Consider the following 20,264-nt stretch of genomic DNA (forward strand, 5'->3'; position numbering starts at 1 on the left):
TGATGGATTAGCGGTTAAGAGCTTGCCTGTGAAGCCTAAGGACCCTGGTTCGAGGCTCGATTCCCCAGGACCCACATTAGCCAGATGCACAAGGTGGCGCATACATCTGGAATTCGTTTGTAGTGGCTGGAGGCCCTGGCGTACCCATTTTCTCTCTATCTGCCTCTCTCAAATAAAGAAATAAATAATTAAAAAAATGAAGTCCTTCAAAACAAAAACAGAAACAAGAAAAAAAATGAAGTCCTTTACAACCTTTGAGCATATGTGGAGAATGAAAAACTAGTCAGACAGCTTTAATTGACATTGTCAAGACCTCCAGTTATCAGGGATACTTTTTTTTTTTTACTGCCTTAACCTGTAGTGTGTAGAATATGCATCAATTTCCTAAAGGGGATTCATGTTTTTAGAAGAATTTTCATGTAATTATTGCAATTGTGGTCAAATAAAGAATGTTTTCTGAGCCAAGCGCCACATGTTCTCTCTCATATGTGGATCCTAGCTACAGATGACTGGGCTTCTGCGTGAGAATGAAAATACTTAGTAGCAGAGGCCAGTAAGTTGAAAAGGAGACATAAAGGGTGGAGAAAGGAAGGGAGGAGGATACTTAATAGGTTGATATTGTATATATGTAATTACAATGATTGTAATGGGGAGGTAATATGATGGAGAATGGAATTTCAAATGGGAAAGTGTGGGGGTGGGGAGGGAGGGAATTACCATGGGATATATTTTATAATCATGGAAAATGTTAATAAAAATTAAAAAAAAATATTAAAAAAAATAAAAAATTTAAAGCTGGAAAAAAAAAGAGAATGTTTTCTGTTTGAAACTATTGATTTCAATGATGTGTGAGATGTTGCACCATTTCAGGCACCATGTAATTCTATTGTAATAAACTGGCAGGTATTTTTGTAACTATTAAAATTTTTTTTCCATAGGGTTGGAGAGATGGCTCACCAGTTAAGACGTTTCTTGCAAAGCCTAACAACCCAGTTTCCATTCCCCAGCACCCATGTAAAGCCAGATGCAGAGTGGTGCACGCATCTGAAGTTTTGCAGTGGCTGGAGGCTCCTGTGCTCCCATTCTCTCTCTTTCTTGGGAGGCAGAGGTAGAAGGATCGCTGTGAGTTCGAGGCCACCCTGAGACTACATAGTACATTCCAGGTCAGTCTGGGCTAGAGTGAGACCCTACCTTGAAAAGCCCAAAAAGAAAGCAAAAATTTCTCTCATTTCTCCTCTCTCTCTGCTTGCAAATATATAAAAATTTAAAAAATTCCTTATTTTATGTAGAAGAAAAGCATTTTGATCCTTTACAAAGACACACAAATTCAGGCTGAGGTTTAGCTCCGTCAGTAGGGAGCTTGCCTAGCATGCATAAGACCCTGCGTTCTATCTTTGCATTGCACAAAGCAAGCGTGGTGGCGACACTCCCAGCACTTGGAAGGCAGATACCAGAGGATCAGTAGTTTAGCTATCTATTGACATAGAAGCCAGCCTGAGCTACATGAGGCCCTGCTCAAAAAGCCAAGAGTTCTGGAGAGATGGCTCAGCAGTTAAGGTGCTTGCCTGCAAAGCCTAAGGACCCAGGTTTGATTCCCAGATCCTCTGTAAAGCCAAATGCACAGTGGGGCATACTTCTGGAGTTCATTTACAGTGGTCAGACAACCAGTTCTTTCTCTTTATCTGCTTCTTTCTGTCTCACATAGTAAATAAGTAAACTCAAAAGAACCAAGCAAACAGAAACCAAACACACACACACACGCACACACACACACGCACACACACACGACAGGCTTCCCACTAGATCTGGGAAAACCAGCAGAATAACCTTTTGAACTTAAAAAAAAATTACTTATTTATTTATTTTATGAGAGAGAGAGAGAGAAACAGAGAGGGACAGATAGAGAAAGAAGTGCAGGACATCTTGCTGCTGCGAACCAGGGCCTCCAGCCACTGCAAACAAACTCCAGACACCCTTGTGCACCTGGCTTAAGTGGGTCCTGGAGTATTGAACCTGGGTCCTTTGGCTTTGTAGGCAAGCACCTTAACTGCTAAGCCATTTCTCCTGCCTTTTCAATTTTATTTTTACTTAGACATTCTTTCCACCACCTCTTCCACAGTGATCCCTAAGCCTTGAAGAGAGAGAGAGAGAGAGAGAGAGAGAGAGGTCTCACTTAGTGCTGAACACTCCACTGTCATTTCTTCTCAACAATTTGATGAGTTTTGAGTCTTTCCAGACGCATGCCCCCCTGTGTATCTGGCTTATGTGGGTCCTGGAGAATCAAACCAGGATCCTTTGGCTTTGCAGGTAAATGCCTTAACCGCTAAGCCATCTCTCTAGTCCCTCAGCAAGTGATTTTAACCACCGAGCCATCACCCCAGGCCCAAATTCAAAACTTTTTAAGGTTGATACTATGCCACAATGGGAAGGCGGTTTACACCCGACCTCATGTGACATGTCATTGTCAAAACATAAGTGCACTAAAAATATTGTATAAAATTACCTTCAGGCTATGTACATAAAACACATACATGAATTTTGCCAGATGTGATGGTGCACGCCTGTAATCCCAGCACTCGGGAGGCAGATGTAGGAGGATCGCTGTAAGTTTGAGGCTATCCTGAGACTATATAGTGCATAGTGAGTTCCAGGTCAGCCTGGGCTAAAGTGAGAGCCTACCTAAAAAAAAAAAAAAAAAAAAAAAAAGAAAGAATTTCATGTTTTAACTTGGATCCTATCCCCAAGATATCTTGTTAAATATATGCAAATATTTTTAAAAAATCCCTAACATTCCTGCCCAAGCATTTTAAATAATAATGCTCAACCTGTAATGACCATTATCGTCCAAGCCACCTTCCAAATGCTGAATTTCTTGGGCTTTATGGGGTGTGAAGAAGTGTGGTCACCTGTGGGGCCGCCACCTGCTCAGCCTGAGTGTTCTGCCTTCTTTTGCCTGTCCAACTGTCCACGCAGCTCTGTGTGCATTTGTGTCTACTTCCCCTCTGCTTATTCCACAGGAACAAGTGACAAAGCAGAGACGTGAACGTGGGGCGTCATAAGGTTAAGTCCCACACACAGAGGACAAGCGAGGCACGATGGAGCTCACTGGCTGTCCTTCAGACAGGACCTTAAATAGCAGCTAGTTATAGAGAAACAAAACTGAAACCATATGTGAAGTCATCGAAACACATCACAGACTGTGTCTCAGAGGCGAGAGGTTATTTTTGTACGTGTTAATGTGGTATGCGTGCACGTATGCATGTTTGCGTGTGTGTGTGTGTGGGCAGGTACATGTGTCTGTGTGCATGGAAGCCATAGGACAACCTTGGGTGCCATTCCTCAGGTTCACTAGCCACCTCTTTTTAAAAAATATTTTTATTTTTATTTATTTATTTATTTTTTTGTTTGTTTGAAGTAGGGTCTCACTCTGGTCCAGGCTGACCTGGAATTAACTATGTAGTCTCAGGGTGGCCTCGAACTCACGGTGATCCTCCTACCTCTGTCTCCCAAGTGCTGGGACTAAAGGCATGCGCCACCACGCCCAGCTTATTTTTATTTTTTATTTTGAGAGAGAAAGCAGGGGAGAGAGAGAGAGAAACGGTGCTCCAGGGCCTCCAGCCACTGCAAATGAACTCCAGACACATACGTCACCTTGTGCACTTGGCTTACATGGGTCCTAGGGAATTGAACTTAGGTCTTTTGGCTTTGCAGGCAAGTTCCTTAACCACTAAGCCATCTCTCCAGCCCCATCCACCTCTTTTTGAGACAGGGCTTCTCAGTGGCCCCAAACTCACCAATTAGGCTAGACTCACTAGCCAGTGAGCCCCAGGGGTCTTCCTGTCTCCATCTTCCCAGTGCTGGGATTATAGGTACCCATCACCACATTTGGCAGTTTATGTGGGTACTGGGGATCAAACTCAGGTCCTTGTATTTGTTTTTTTTAAAAGGTTTATTTTTATTTATTTATGAGAGAGAGGGGGAGAGAGAGAGAGAGAGAGAGAGAGAATGGGTGTGACAGGGACTCTAGCCACTGCAAACGAACTCCAGATGTATAAGCCACCTTGTGTGGGACCTGGAGAATCGAATCTGGATCCTTAGGCTTCGCAGGCAAGCGCCTTAACCACTAAGCCATCTCTCCAGCCCCAGATCTTATATTTGTAAAGCAAGAATTTTACCAACTGAGCTGGCTCCCCAGCTCCCTGCTTTTCTTTTCCTTCCTTCTTTACCTCCTCCCTTCTTTCTTCTTTTTTACTTACTTAAGTTTTTAGAGAGAGAGAGAGACAGAGACAAAGTGAGAGAGAGAGAGAGAGAGAGAGAGAGAACTGGCACACCAGGGCCTCAGCCACTGCAATTGTACTCCAGATGCGCCACCTACTGGGCATGTACAACCTTGTGCTTGCCTCACCTTTTGTGCATCTGGCTTACGTGGGATCTGGAGAATCGAACATGGGTCCTAAGGCTTTGCAGGCAAGTGCCTTAACTGCTAAGCCATCTCTCCAGCCTCTTTTTTCTTTTGATGATCTTGTCTATGTAGCTAGGCTGCCCTGCTATTCACGATCCTCTAGCCCTAAACTTGTAAATTCTGGGATTACAGGTGTTCTGGGATTACCCCCATGCCTGAGAATGGGTAATGGAAACACTGGAAGCCAGAACACATTGTCAGGTATTGAGACTTGAAGGGTCTCCAGGCACTGCAAACAAATTCCAGATGCATGTGCCACCTTGTGCATCTGGCTTATGTGGGTCCTGGGGAATCAAACCCGGGTCCTTTGGCTCTATAGGCAAGTGCCTTAACCACTAAGCCATCTCTCCAGCCCTTTATTTATTTTTGAGAGGGAGAGGAGAGACAGAGAGTGTATGGGTACACTAGGGCCTCTTTCCACTGCAAACTAAGTCCATACACATGTGCCACTTTATATGTAGCTGAGGACGACCTTGAATTTCTGAGCCTCCTGCTGCTACCTCCCCAGCACTGAGATTATAGGCTTGTGCTACCTTGCCCAGTTTCATGTGGTGTGGGGGCTCAAACCTAAGGCTTTGTGTATGGAAGGTTAGCCTTCTACCAACTGAGTTACACTCCCTACCCCACTTCCTACGGCAAAACTGCGGACCAAGCCCACAACCAGTCGGGTTGACTTTCAGCTCTGCCCCACTCACCTCTTGGTGTGTAATCCGGACTCCATTGTAAAAAGACATGACAGTATTGGGTCCCATCGCTACCTTGGAGAACAGTCCTTCTCCAGCACTAGAGATGAGAGAGTCGGCCACATAAACCCTGAGTAGAAAAGAAGCCATATCGTGAGTTTTTCAGTGTGATATATCACTACTGATGTCAACCCCCCAAACACCAGGATGGGCACTGAACTCAAATGTTCATTCCTCATAATCCAGTGAAGAAGGAAGGGAGGGAGAAACCATTAGACCACAATATAGTGGCTTTGGAAATGGAAAAAAAAAGATAGCTTTTATCTCTTTTAGAGTAGTCAAAAGCCAGGCATGGTGGTGCATGTCTTTAATCCCAGCACTCGGGGGGCGGAGGGGCAGAGGTAGGAGGATCGCCATGAGTTTGAGGCCACCCTGAGACTACATAGTGAATTCCAGGTCAGACTGGGCTAGAGTGAGACCCTGCCTCAAAAAAACAAAATAAATAAATAAATAAATAAATAAAGTAGTCGAAAATGTATTCTCTCTTTTTATGTGTGGGTGTGTGCACTTATTTGCACATGTGTATGTGGATGGATGCATGTGGAGACCAGAGGTTGATATTGGATGTCTTCTTCAATGCTCTTCCACCTTAGTTTTTAAAAATATTATTTATTTATTTATTTTTGATTTTTCAAGGTAGGGTCTCACAGTGTCCCAGGCTGACCTGGAATTGACTATGTAGTCTCAGGGTGGCCTCGAACTCATGGTGATCCTCCTACCTCAGCCTCCTGAGTGCTGGGATTAAAGGCATGCACCACCACACCTGGCTTTTTATTTATTTATTTGAGAGAGGGAAAGAGGGTGAGTTAGAAAGAGAGAGAGAGAGAGAGAGAGAGAGAGAGAGAGAGAGAGAGAGAGGGAGGGAGAGAATGAGCATGTCAGGGCTTCCAGCCACTGCAAACGAACTCCAGATGCATGTGCCACCTTGTGCATCTGACTTACATGGGTACTGGGGAATCGAACTGAGGTCCTTTGGCTTTTCAGGCAAGCGCCTAACCAGTAAGCCATCTCTCCAGCACCCCCCTTTTAAAAAATATTTAATTTTTATTTATTTATTTGAGAGAGGGAAAGAGGCTGAGTGAGAGAGGAGAGAGAGACCACCTTAGTTTTATTTTAGTTTGTTTTTTAAATTTATGAGAGTGAGACAACTGATGCACCAGGGCCTTAGCCACTGCAAATGAACTCCAGACAAGTGTGCAAATTTGTGCATCTGGCTTACGTGGGTCCTGGGGAATTGAACTGTGGTCTTTTGGCTTTGCAGGCGAACGCCTTAACAGGTAAGCCATCGCTCCAGCCTAAAAAAGTATTTTTATTATTTATTTGCAAAGGGAGAAAGAGACAGAGAAAATGGGCATTTCAGGGTCTCCTGCCACTGCAAACAAATTCCAGACATGTGTTGGCACCTTGTGAACCTGGCTTTATTGGGGAATTGAACCTGGGCTGTCAGGTTTTGCAAGTAAGCACCTTTAAGTACTGAACCATCTCTCCAGCCCTGTGCCTGTATTTATTATTATTATTATTAATATTATTGAATGTCTTACTGAATCTGGAACTCACTGATTTGGCCTGATTATCTATCCAGCAAGTTCTGGGATCCTCTTGTCTCTGTTTTGTGGCACTGGGATTACAGACACACACTGCCATGCCTGGCTTTTATGGGTATGCTGGGATTGGCACTCAGGTCCTCATGTATTTATGACAAGCACTTCAAGTCACCAAGCCACCCACTTTGCAGCTCTTTTTTTTTTTTTTTTTTGGTAGGGTCTAGCTCTAGCCCAGGCTGACCTAGGATTCACTATGTAGTCTCAGGCTTGTCTCAGAGTTACAGAGATCATCCTACCTCTGCCTTCCAAATGCTGGGATTAAAGGCATGCCCCACTACACCTGACTTTTTTTTTTTTTTTCAGTTTTCAGACATGGTTTCATGTAGCTCAGGCTGGTCTAAAATACACTAAGTAGTGACCTTAAACCTCTCATTCTTGGCCAGGGGAGATGGCTCAGCAGTTAATGGCACTTGCTTGCAAAACCTTCCAGACTAGATTCAGTTCCCTAGTACCCGCATGAAGCCCGATACACAAAGTAATACATGCATCCAGAGTTCATTTGCAGTGCAAGAGGCCCTGGTGCACCTGTTCTCACTCACTTTCTCTCACTCACTCATTCACTCCCTCTCTGCTTACAAAGAAATAAAAATAAAATAAACAAAACCTTCTGATCCTTCTGCCTCTACCTCCTGAGTGCTGAGATTACACGCATGGGCCACTATGCCCAGAGTTTATGTGATGTTGAGGATCAAACTCAGGGCTTCAGACGTACTATTCAAACCTGGTACTGAGTTACAACCCCAAATCTCAAAACGTATCCCTTAAGAAGGAGGTCGCTATTATATATTCAGAAATAGTACTTGATATAAGGTTTTTTGATGGTAGGAGTTAATGTTCATAGTGACAAGTTTCAGTCTTCTAGGAGAAATAAATAAATATTTTCTAAAGTTTATTAAAGCTGTACTCAAATTTATCAAAGCCAGATAGTAGGGGAAGATTATTTTAGGTAAATGTCAAGACGAATCATTTGCATGAAAGAGTGATGTTAATAAGATGTGCCCAATAAGCACTTCCCAGCAAATGGGTTTAAAGCAGAGGGTGGCTGACAAAGGTGTATGGGTCAAAATGGCTGTTCATGTTTGTTAATAAAGTTTTATTGGGACACATCTCCCATCTGTTAATATTGTGTCTGACTGCTGCAACACTCCAAAGGCAGAGATGAATCTTTGCAACAGAGGTCACAGGGCCTGAAGGACCAAAAATATTCCCCAGTGGCCTTTCACAGATAAAGGTTACAACCACTGGTTTATAAGAAACACTCATGGTTATGGAATTGGCTTTAATAACATATTTTAAAGATTCTTTTGTTTTGGTTTTTTGAGGCAGGGTCTCACTCTAGTCCAGGCTGACCTGGAATTCACTCTAGTCTCAGGGTGGCCTCGAACTCATGGCAATCCTCCTACCTCTGCCTCCCGAGTGCTGGGATTAAAGGCATGTGCTTCCATGCCTGGCTCAGTTTAAAGATTTTAATTTATGTATATTCACAAGGAGAGAGAGAGAGAATACAGCCCACCAGGACCTCTTGCCACTGCAAACAAACTCCAGACACATGCAGCACTTTGTCTATGTGGCTTTCAGTGGGCCCTGAGGAATTAAATTTGAGCCATGAGGCTTTGCAAGCAAGTGCCTTTAATCATTGAGCCATCTCTCCAGCCCATTTTTTGGAGATAGGGTCTTGCCCTAGTCCAGGCTGACCTGAAATTCACTATGTAGTCTGAGGCTAGCCTCAAACTCACAGTGATCCTCGTACCTCTGCCTCCCGAGTGCTGAGATTAAAGGCATGTGCCACCACGCCTCTGAACCCCATTTTAAGCCTGGAGTCCAGCCTATATTAGCAGAGCCTGGTGGAACCCAAGCAAAAATGGCTGAACCTCAGCCAACCCATGGAACTGTGAGTAGAAAATAAAATGCTTGCTTTCGTAAACAGCGGACAGGTCTGGGGGTGTAAACAGGCAGGCTCATCACAAAGGCAGACAAGAGGCCTACATACAGTTTGGGCTTTGTTGTGTTTTGGGGTTAACACAAGAACCTGTCACTGAGCCAGAGCTTCCTGTCAAACAAAGAGTATTTACTCCCCGCCTGTGACGCCGGGGTCAGCCCAGTCAGTTCTACTAGTTTCTCACATGGGAGCAGAAAGAAAATGGGAGGCAAAGAGAGATCCAGCCTTAGAGGGTGTCACTCCTCAGAATCAGCTCTGAGAGAAGTCGGAGAATTGGAGAGATGTGGCTTGGATCAGTGTTCCCCATACACTCATGTGTTCTGAAGGCTCGTTCCCCAGCCGGTGGCAATTCGGGAGGTGGGGTCTTGCTGGAGGAGGTGTGTTGTTGGGGTGGGCTTTGGGATGGTATAGCCAACGTTCCCTTTGCCAGAGCTTGGCTCACTCCCCTGCTGCTGTTTCCACCTGTGGTGGTAAGATTGTGGTGTCCAGCCTCTGCCCATGCCATGCTTTCCCCAGCCACCATGAAGCTTTTCCTGGGGACTGCAAACCAAAATAAATCCTTTCTGCCCATCAGCTGCTCTTAGTTGGGTGTTTTGTCCTGGCAATGGGAAGGTAACTACAAGGGAGGATACTGAGTAAAGGTATATCAAGAAGGGAGAAGTAGGGCTGGAGAGATGGCTTAGAGGTTAAGGCGCTTGCCTTCGAAGCCTAAGGATGTGTGTTCGACTACAAAGATCCCACATAAGCCAGATGCACAAGGTGATGCACGCACAAGGTTGCACATGTGTCTGGAGTTTGATTGCCGTGCCTAGAGGCTCTGGAGCACCAATTATCGCTCTCTGTCTCTCTCACTTGCTCTCACTCTCCCCTCATAAAAAAGGCCAGTCTGTGGGCTTGCCTCAAACAACAAGAAGAAGGGAGAACCAGAGGGTTGCCTTCTTCATAAGCTGGATATGAAGTGGAACAGGACTGGTCTCTGGGAGTGAGCTTATGTAACCGAAGACTTGTCATTTGTAAGTTGGACTGTTTTGGGGAAGGAGAAGGTAGTATGGTGTGTGCATGTACAGTGCATACATGTGTGTGTATGTGTGTGTGTGTGTTCAGATGCACAGGTCAGAGGAGAACATCAGGGGGCCTTCCTCTATTGCTCTTTTATGTTTTTCCATGAGACGGAGTCTCTTATTGAAACGGGAGCTGCTGTTTTAGGTCAGATTGGCTAACCAGCAAGTCCCAGTGATTCTCCTGTCTTTATTCCACAGGACTGGGATTCACACATGCCTGGTCACATACAGCTTTTTATGTGGGTTCTAGGATCCAACTCAGGTCCTTGCAGATCCTCGTGCTTACAGGGCACAAGCTCTTATCCACAGAGCCATCTCCTCAGCCCCAGCTGGAATGTTTTTATGATTCTCATACGTTCTTTGTTTCCATCCTGTTTTTCTTTAATAAATAAAGAAGTTGTCTCAGGGCTAGAGAGATGGCTTAGTGGTTAAGGCGCTTGCCTGCAAAGCCAAAGGACCCAGGTTCGGTTCCCCAGCACCCATGTAATCTAGATGCACCCGGTGCCACATACATCTGGAATTTGTTTGCAGTGGCTGGAGGCCCTGGCATGCCCATTCTCTTTCTCTCTATCTGCCTCTTTTTCTCATATAAATAAATAAATAAAACAAAATGTTTGAGAATATTAAAAAAAAGTTGTCTCATGTTCCAGACTCTGTGAGCTGTGCTACAGAGAAAGGGAGGTCTCATGGAGGGATAGGCTGTACTTAAATTTGTTTTTGTTTTTTTTTATGTATTTATTTGAGAGTAACAGACAGAGAGAGAAAGAGGCAGATAGAGAAAGAGAGAGAGAGAATGGGTGCGCCAGGGCCTCCAGCCACTGCAAATGAACTCCAGATACAAGTGTCACTTTGTGTATCTGGCTTATGTGGGCACTGGGGAATCGAACTCAAGTTGTTAGGCTTTGTAGACAAGTGCTTAACTGCTAAGCCATCTCTCCAGCCCCTGACTCAATACTCTTTTAATATAGAGCTTTCATTCTAGGATGTGACATAAGAGCTGGTTTGTCTTTGTTAGGTCCAGAAACTTTTTTTTTCTTCTTTTTTAAAAAATACTTTTATTTTTATTTGTTAGAGAGAGAGAGAGAGAGAGAGAGAGAGAATGGCATGCCAGGGCCACTAGCCACTGCGAACGAATTCCAGATGTATGTGCCACCTTGTGCATATGGCTTACGTCCTGGGGAATCAAACCCAGGTCTTTTGGCTTTGCAGGCAAGCACCTTAACCACAAAGCCATCTCCCAGAAGCTTTTTTTTTCTTCTAAGTCTCTCTGTGTGTGTATTCTTATGTGTTCAAGTGCACACATGTGCATGTTTGTATGTGGAGGCCAGAGGACAACCCTTGGGTGCTAGTCCTCAGGAATGCTGTCCTGTACATTTTTTTTTTTCTTTTTGAAACAAGGTCTCTCAATGGCCTAGAGTTCACCAATTAGGCCAGACTATCTGGCCAGCGAGCCCCAGGGATCCACTTGTTTCTACCTCCCTGGGGCTGGGACCATAAACACACCCAGCCCTTATATTTTTTGAGGCAAGCCCAACAGACTGGCATTTTCTTATGAGACAGAAAGAGAGAGAGAATTGGTACACCAGGGTCTCTAGCTACTATAATAGAACTGCAGATGTGTGCGCCACCTTGTGCACGTGTGAACTTATGCACTTGCATCACCTTATATGTCTGGCTTATGTGGGATCTGGAGAGTCGAACATTGCTCCTTTGGCTTCTCAGGCAAGGGCCTTGGCCGCTAAGCCATCTCTCGAGCACAGCACTGGGTGTGGTGGTGTGGATTTGTAATCCCAGCACTCAGAGGCTGATGGAGAGGACTGTCTTGAGTAAGAGACCAGCCTGGGCTACACAGTGAGCTCAAGGTCAGCCTAAGCTACAGTGTGAGACCCAGTCTCCACAGTAACAACAGCATAATTTGGAGTGGCTGGAGATGTAGCCCGGTGTTTGTCTAGTGGGTGCAAAGTCTGGACTAGGTCCCCAGCACTGCATGAACTAGGTGGTTCACAACCTGGGGGGAAGGTGGAGGCAAGAAGATCAGTAATTTTGGGTGAGTGCTGGCGATTGAACTTAGGTTCTTGTGCTTTCGAGGCAAGCACTTTACCCACTGAGCTATCTCCCCAGGCCCTAGGAACCCTCTCTGAGGCACAGATTCTGTGTGAGTATGAAAGCAGCCTTCTTGGAATGCTGACTTTGAAGGTGGTCAAAGGACAGCGCCTCTTCCATGATCGTGATGTGCGTGGGGCAGAAACCCACCCTAAGCAGAAAGCCTCAGGGGCGGCTGGTGCCCACCACTTGGGTGTTAAGCCTCACATAAACAATGCGATACAAGCCACAAAGAAAACCGTACCTCTCCGACTCATAAGGATCCGGAAGAAGAGCATTGGTCGAGATGCAAGAAGAGGTCGACTTATCAAAGTGGTACACAGAGCCTACAAAGCAAAGAAACAAGGCAGTTCAGACGCAGAGCCCTGGCAGAAAACACAGATGTTGTGCACTTCCCACTGGATGAGGAAGGCTAAACCACTGCGCATGCCACTGTGGTTATGCCAGCTGAAATAAATGGACAGCTGTTAAATTCACTCTTCAGCTTTATTTTTAGTTTTTTTTTTCCTTCTGTACTAGGGGCTGAACGTAGGGCTTCATGCACACTAGGTAGTCACTCTACTACTGAGCTGTGTATCACCCTAGCCCTCCTTTTGTAAGGGCTCACTAAGTTGCCCAGGCTGGCCCTGAACTTGAACTCTTGCTCTAGCCTGCTGAGGAGCTGCAATTACACACCTCTGTCACTAGGCCCAACTTATTTCCAGACTTGAAGCCCTCACGAGACTTATCTCTTAAGATCAGATCCCTACTTGTGGACTGGGGAGATGGCTCAGCTGTTAAAAGCCTGCCTGCCTGGGTTCAATTCCCCAGTGCCCATGCAAAGCCAGATGAACAAAGCGGTGCATGTATCTGGAGTTCAGTTGCAGCGGCAGGAAGCCCTGGTGTACCTATACTCTCTCTTCTCAAAAAAAATGTTTTTTTTCTTTTCACAATTTTTATTAGCATTTTCCATGATTATAAAAAATATCCCATGGTAATACCCTCCTTCCCCCCCCCCCACTTTCCCTTTGAAATTCCATTCTCCATCATATCCCCTCCCCATCTCAATCATTCTACTTACATATATACAATATCAACCTATTAAGTACCCTCCTCCCTTCCTTTCTCTTCCCTTTATGTCTCCTTTTTAACTTACTGGCCTCTGCTACCAAGTATTTTCCTTCTCATGCAGAAGCCCAATCATCTGTAGCTAGGATCCACATATGAGAGAGACCATGTGGCGCTTGGCTTTCTGGGCCTGGGTTACCTCATTTAGTATAATCCTTTCCAGGTCCATCCATTTTTCTGCAAATTTCATAACTTCATTTTTCTTTATTGCTGAGTAGAACTCCATTGTATAAATGTGCCACATCTTCATTATCCACTCATCAGAAATTTTTTTCATTTTTATTGTTTTGGTTTTTTGAGGTAAGGGGGACCTAAGGAGTCTCAGGGTGGCCTCGAACTCACAGTGATCCTCCTACCTCTGCCTCCTGAGTGCTGGGATTAAAGGCGTGCGCCACCACGCCTGGCAGAAAATTTTTTTTTTAAATAAGTAAAAATAAAAAGATCTCTACTTGTACCAGGTGTGGTGGTGTAATCCTCACACTCAGAGCCTGAGGCAGGAGGACTGCCTCGAGTTACAGACTAGCCTGGGCTACCGTGTGAGACCCAGGCTCCACAGTAACAGCAGCACACTTGGGAGAGGCTGCAGATGTGCCCTGGATGGCGCAGTGCTTGCCTACTGTGGCAAAGTCTGGAGGTGGCGTACAAGCTGGGGGATGGGCGGAGGCAGGAGGAGCAGAAGCTCAAAGTCATGTTTCGCTGTATTGAGTGTACAAGGCCAACCTGGGCTACGTGAGACCTTATACTAAAATAAAACAAACCAAACAGAAGACAGCCATATTTGTGCTGGATAGGGTGTCATGTGCCTATAATTCCAGCATTTAGGAGGCTGAGGCAGGAGGATGGACATGAGTTAAGAGGCTGATCTGGGCTATGCGATGATACCCTTTCTCAAGAGACAAAAAGCACAATCAGGGGCTGGAGAGATGGTATAGCAGTTAAGGCACCCACATAAAGCCAGATGTACAAGGTGGCACATGCATCCAGAGTTCATTTGCAGTGGCTACAGGCCCTGGCCATGCCCATTCTCTCTTTTTTAAATAAAATTTTTTTTAAAGCACAATCAAAATGAAATCGGGCATCCCTATTTTTGCTTGACTCTTCTTTAGTCAAATGAATTCTCACGGTATTCTCACAGTGCAATATATTATGTTCTGAGCGTTAATAAGTAGAGAAATGAGATTTGGAACTAGAGGGCTCATTCCTGCAAAGTGTATTATTTCTGGCACTAAGACATTGCTAATAATCTCATTAAATAATCTTTTGTTTGTTTGTTTGTTTTTCAAGGTAGGGTCTCACTCTTGCCCAGGCTGACCTGGATGGAATTCACTCTGTAGTCTCAGGATGGCCTTGAATTCACAGTGATCCTCCTACCTCTGCCTCCTGAATGCTGGGATTAAAGGCGTGCGCCACCACGCCCGGCAACACAGTCAGCTATTTGCACATGGGCTTCGAGGCTTAGAATTCAGTAGTCTCAAGCTTGTATAAGAAGCACTCAACCACAGAACCATCTTTCCAGCCTTTAAGCCAAACTGCCTTTGTGTGGTGGCGAGCCCAGAGCCTCACGCATGCTGCCAGTGGGCAGTACCCCAGCCCCAAGACAAACTTGGAAGCGGAATGTATGTTGTGTTATATTGCGTGGCACTGTTGTATCGTATTGCACTGCGTGAGTGCCTGTCTCCTTCCTCAGATAAAAGCTTTCATCACAAATGTGCAGTGAGTGCTAACGACGTGCAGAGCACTTCATTAGGGCTATCCGCGTGATCTTACATATGCTCCATTCTGGAAGCCCAGAGCGATGGTCCCTGCTCCTGGCCCTCAGCCAAGCCTGGGCTCCAGCCAAACAGAACACACCTTTGCTTTTTCTTTCTGCTCTAGTTTGTTCTATGACATTTGATTAGCATGCACTTCTTTGTTGGGGTGTGGTGGCTCCCACGTGTAATTGCAGTACTTGGGAGGCCGAGGCAGAAGGCTCACTGTGCGTTTGAGGCCAGCCTGGGTTACCCAGCGATTTCACATGACCTGGCAACATCGAATTCCCTGGCTGCTCAGCAGTTCAACAAGATGGAGCGTAGGAGAGATACGGTTACCCACGAGCAGCCCTGTTTCCTAACCCTTTTGAGACCCATTTCTTTAAAGCACCTAAGATCTTCCAGCGTTTTGTCAATAAATAGCCCCCTCTTTTTGTCTTAACAAACTTGAGGGGGAGAAAATACAATAGACAAAAATATTTCTTTGAGAAGTATCACTTTCAAAATCTATTAATTTTTTTTTTTTTTCCTGCCGGACGTGGTGGTGCACGCCTTTAATTCCAGCACTGGGGAGGCCGAGGTGGGAGGATCACTGCGAGTTCGAGGCCACCCTGAGACTCCATAGTGAATTCCAGGTCAGCCTGGGCTACAGTGAGACCCTACCTTGAAAAACCAAAAAAAAAAAATTTTTTTTTTCTTTTGGTTTTTCGAGGTAGGGTCTCACTTTAGCTCAGGTTGACTTCGAGTTCACTATGTAGTCTCAGGGTGGCCTCGAACTCGCAGTGATCCTCCCACCTCGGCCTCCCCAGTGCTGGAATTAAAGGTGTGTATCACCACATCCAGCTCAAATTTCAAAATATTTTATTTATTTATTTGAGAGAGGAAAAATTCGATAGATAGATAGATGACAGATGACAGGGCATGCCAGGGCCTCCAGCCACTGCAAATTCCAGACACATGCACCACCTTGTGTATCTGGCTTACATGAGTTCTGGGGAACTAAACCTTGGTCCTTAGGCTTTGCAGGCAAATGCCTTAACTGCTAAGTCATTTCTCTAGCCCCTCAAAATCTATTTAATTTTTTTATTTATTTGAGAGAGAAACAGAGAGTATGGCCACACCAGGACTTCTTACTGCTGCAAACTCTAGATGCATGCAGTTATGTGCATCTGGCTTTATGAGGGTCCTAAGAAATTGAACCCCACCACATCAGACTTTGTAAGCAAGTGCTTTAAACCACTGAGCAATCTCCCTAACCCCAAAAATCTATTTCTTATTTTGACCAAGAAGAAAGCAATAACAACTTTCATTCTGGTGCTAATCTATGCATATTCCATAATGAAGATATAAATTCTGAAAATCAACTTGTTCAAGACCACAACATAGTAAACATTAGAAATGAGATTCAAATTAGGTAATTCTTAGCCTCTTATCACCAAAACATGCTGTCCCTTCTGTAGTTTTAAAATTTGTAGCATAGGGCAGGGAGTGGTGGCACACACCTTTAATCCCATCACTCGGGAGGCAGAGGTAAGAGGATCACTGTGAATTCGAGGTCACCTTGAGACTACATAGTGAATTCCAGGTTAGCCTGGACTAGAGCGAGACCCTACCTCAAAAAAACCAAAACCAGGGCTGGAGAGATGGCATAGCAGTTCAGTGCTTGCCTGTGAAGCCTAAGGGCCCTGGTTCGAGGCTCAATTCCCCCGGACCCATGTTACCCAGATGCACAAGGGGGCGCAAGCATCTAGAATTTGTTTGCAGTGGCTGGAGGCTCTGATGTGCCCATTCTCTCTCTCTCTCTATCTGCCTCTTTCTCTCTGTGTCTGTCTCTCTCAAATAAAAAAAATAAATAAAACAAACAAAAAAGTTAAAAAAACAAAACAAAACAAAGTCAACCAAACAAACAAACACAAAGCAAAAATGGCAGTGTCTTTGGGAACATGATAGAACACTTGTCTGGTATGTACACATAGCCCTGCCTTTGAGCCTCATCACCATAAAAATATATAATATCTCAAACAAAAGAAAATAAACTTTGCATCTCCAGGTCTTATTTTAAAACATTTTAGGGGCCAGGGAGGTGGCTCAGCAGATAAAGGACTTGCCCTGCAACTGTGGACCTGAATTTGGATTCCCAGACCCTGTGTAAAATGTTGGAAGATGCATCAGACTTCTGTCATCCCAGCACACCTTTGGTGAGAAAGGAGGTTAGGTGGAGACTGAACTTCCCAGAAGTTTATGAGCCCTATTCTGTCAACAGATTAGTGAACAAGAGATGGTGCCTCAAATGAGGTGGAAAGCAAGGATCAAGGAATGACCCCAAAGTGGTGAAAGCTGTCTTCTGACTGCCAAACGTACACACACACACCGAATAAAGTCACAAGAATAATGTAACACTTTCTTCCTTTCAAAAAAAACTATGCCGGGCATGGTGGTGCCTGCCTTTAATCCCAGCACTTGGGAGGCAGAGGTAGGAGGATCGCCATGAGTTTGAGGCCACCCTGAGACTACATAGTGAATTCCAGGTCAGCCTGAGCTAGAGTGAGATTCTCCCTCAAAAAACCAAAAAAACAAACAAACAAAAAAAACAAACAAACAAACAAAAAACCCCCACAAATACTATTAAAAATAAAGTACCCAAATACCTTCCAGTGGGTTGTTGGCCAGGGAAGTCCCTGATGCCCCCAAAACATTACAGGCCATTGCCAAAGCCCTTGGTTTTCCACAAGGAATAGATGTTAAGACCCTATTGCTGAAGACTCCACATACTTGGGCTGCAAGGCCCCTGAGAAATCCTGATGGAACTGAGCTGAAAACCTCTTCCATGTAGACCAGCTGACAGAAAGCTGGAAGAAGACATTCTGCATGCAGTTCAATGGGAGAGAAAGAAATCACCAGTGAAAATACTCAACAGTGAACACTGCAAGCCTTATATTTGGCCAACCAAGCCAAATGAGCCAATGGGTGCAATAGTGGCACGTCTGTCATGGTGGAAACCAACTGCCCTCTAATTGGACTGGAGGCCCGCTCCATGGGAGGGAATACATCCTTGATACTGAAAACCTACAACAGGGGTAGTCATGAGTCTTGGGGGTGTAATGTCTGCTGCTGTCTGGCTAAATGTGTATACTATGTTCATCAAACTGCCCAGTAAGCACTTCTCTTAATGTTCATACCCATATACTAATGCTACTCTCACTTTTGGTAGAGAATCTTCTCTTTTCAGATGGCAGTGACCTTGAGATGACTCAGACGGCACTATGGTGCTGGAAAGAAGTGACAGAGGAGTGCTCAGCACTGCAATATCTCTATCACACCTTCCAAGGCTCAGGGTCTATTGTGAAAGAGGTGGCAGAAAGAATGTAAGAGCCAAAGAAAGGTTGGACTCCTTACAACGTGCTCCCCCCCAGACACAAAATGGCCTGGATATCCATGACCTCACAATGCTTGACACTACCTACACAAGACCATCATAAGAGGAGGAAAAGATCATGACATCAAAATAAAAGAGAGACTGATTGAGATCGGGAGGGGATATGATGGAGAATGGAGTTTCAAAGGGGAAAGTGGAGGGAGGGAGGGCATTACCATGGGATATTGTTTACAGTCATGGAAGTTGTTAGTAAAAAAAATAATAAAGTACCCAGGTTCAATTCCCCAGGACCCACATAAGCCAGATGCACATGGTGGCACATGCTTCTGGAGTTCCTTTGTAGTGGTTAAAGGCCCTGGTGTGCTCATTCTCTCTCTTTCTCTCTCTCTGCCTCTTTTTCTTGTCTTTCAAATAAGTAAAATAAAATAAAATGTTATTTGAGAGAGAGAATGTGGTCATGCCAGGTCTTCCTATTGTTGAGAAGAATCCAGACACATGCTCCACTTTATGTGTCTGCCTCTACATGAGTTCTGGGGAATTGAACCCAGGACAGCATGCTTTGCAAGCAAATGCCTTTAGCTTCTGTGCTATCTCTCCAGTCCAATTTTATTTTTTTTTAAAGAAACTTCCCTTTGGTATAATTTTAAGTGTAAGTGTTGCAGAGCAAGCACAGAGTGTTTCCAGTGCTTCTTCCAATGTAACGTCTTACATTCCATGGGACATTGTCCAAAATTGGAAACAATATAGATACGTTACACTGAACTACACTCCAGAGTTTAGTCAGATTCTGCCACTTTCCCTACTGATCTCCCTTTTCCGTTCCATGACCTGCTTTGCGTTTGTATTCTTTCCAGTTTTAACATTTAGTTAACTTATTTATTTGAGGGAGAGAGTGAGAGCGAGAGAGAATGGGGCCTCCAGAAACTACAAACAAACTCCAGATGCATGCGCCCCCTTGTGCATCTGGCTTATGTGGGTCCTGGAGAATTGAACTGGGATCCTTTGGCTTTGCAGGCAAGTGCCTTAACTGCTAAGCCATCTCTCCAGCCCCAAAGAGATATTTAAAGCAACCCAAATTGGCCCTAAATGCAAATGAAAGATTTCTCAGTTTTGGACACTCTTCCTTTGGAAAATTTTCTTCATATCCCAAATGAGTATAATTTAGGTCTACTAATGCCTAAGTATTCCTCCATCCACATATAACCCAAGCAATCAAATGATCTCCAACAGCTTTCTGATATTATGCCACTCAAAAACAAGATCTTATTTTTATTGTATATTTTCCTAATTTTTTTGCTTTCTTTTTTAAAAAATTTTTATTAGCATTTTCCATGATTCCTAATTTTTCTATAAGTGATTTTTATCCCCAGGAAAAAAAAATGTTTTGGTGTGGCATTCCCCCCCACCCCGGCCCCGCAGAACGGATTCTGTGGGGTTCACATCCATGCAGTGGGAGCTCCCCGCGGGCGAGAGGATGGGCTCTGAAGAGGGCGGGCGTGGCCTTGCGCAGTTGTGCAGAGCTGAGGCTAAGTGGGACGTGCCTTTTGCACAGATCTGAAGAACCACCTGGTCTGACTGTGTGAATGTGGTGCCATGTGTATATGTGTGTGTGTGTGCACGTGCCCTATGCACAAGTGTGTGGAAACCAGAGAAGTGTGTCAGCCGTCCTCTTGTAACGCTCTTCTACTCTTTTTTTTTTTTGCTTTTTGAGGTAGGGTCTCACTCTAGCTCAGGCTGACCTGGCATTCACTGTGGAGTCTCAGGGTGGCCTCGAACTCACAGCAATCCTCCTACCTCTGCCTCCCGAGTGCTGGGACTAAAGGCGTGCGCCACCACACCCGGCTATGTTCTTCTACTTTATTTCTTTGAAAGAGGGTCCCTCTCATTGAACCTGGTACTTCCACTGCTCCTCCCTTCCTCCCTCGCATTGGGCTGGCTGAGCAGTGAGCCCCAGGATCCGCCTAGCTCTGCTCTTCTCAGCTGGGGGGGGGGGGTGTTACTAGGCATGCTTATTTTCTTTATGGTGGTGCTAGGGATCAAATTGAGGTTTTCATGCTGGAGTAGCACTTTTTACCCTGTGAACCATCCTCCCTCACCCTTGGTAAGACTTTTTTTTTTTTT

At 44.9% G+C, this 20,264-nt stretch overlaps 1 protein-coding gene across 1 annotated transcript in view; it reads right to left on the reverse strand.

Annotated features, from left to right (window-relative positions):
• The window catches only part of Setd7 (SET domain containing 7, histone lysine methyltransferase), a 77,538-nt gene that overhangs the window by 14,310 nt on the left and 42,964 nt on the right, over positions 1-20,264 (reverse strand). Inside the window, exons 4-6 of the mRNA XM_045130634.1 lie at positions 19,550-19,697; positions 12,157-12,238; positions 5,158-5,275 (exon numbers count right to left, since the gene is read on the reverse strand). Coding sequence (XP_044986569.1) covers positions 5,158-5,275; positions 12,157-12,238; positions 19,550-19,697 — 348 coding nt within the window. The remainder of the gene's footprint in view (positions 1-5,157; positions 5,276-12,156; positions 12,239-19,549; positions 19,698-20,264) is intronic.

The sequence above is a fragment of the Jaculus jaculus genome, chromosome 12 (genome assembly GCF_020740685.1).
Source record: "Jaculus jaculus isolate mJacJac1 chromosome 12, mJacJac1.mat.Y.cur, whole genome shotgun sequence".
In the NCBI taxonomy this organism is placed as follows: Eukaryota; Metazoa; Chordata; class Mammalia; order Rodentia; family Dipodidae; genus Jaculus; species Jaculus jaculus.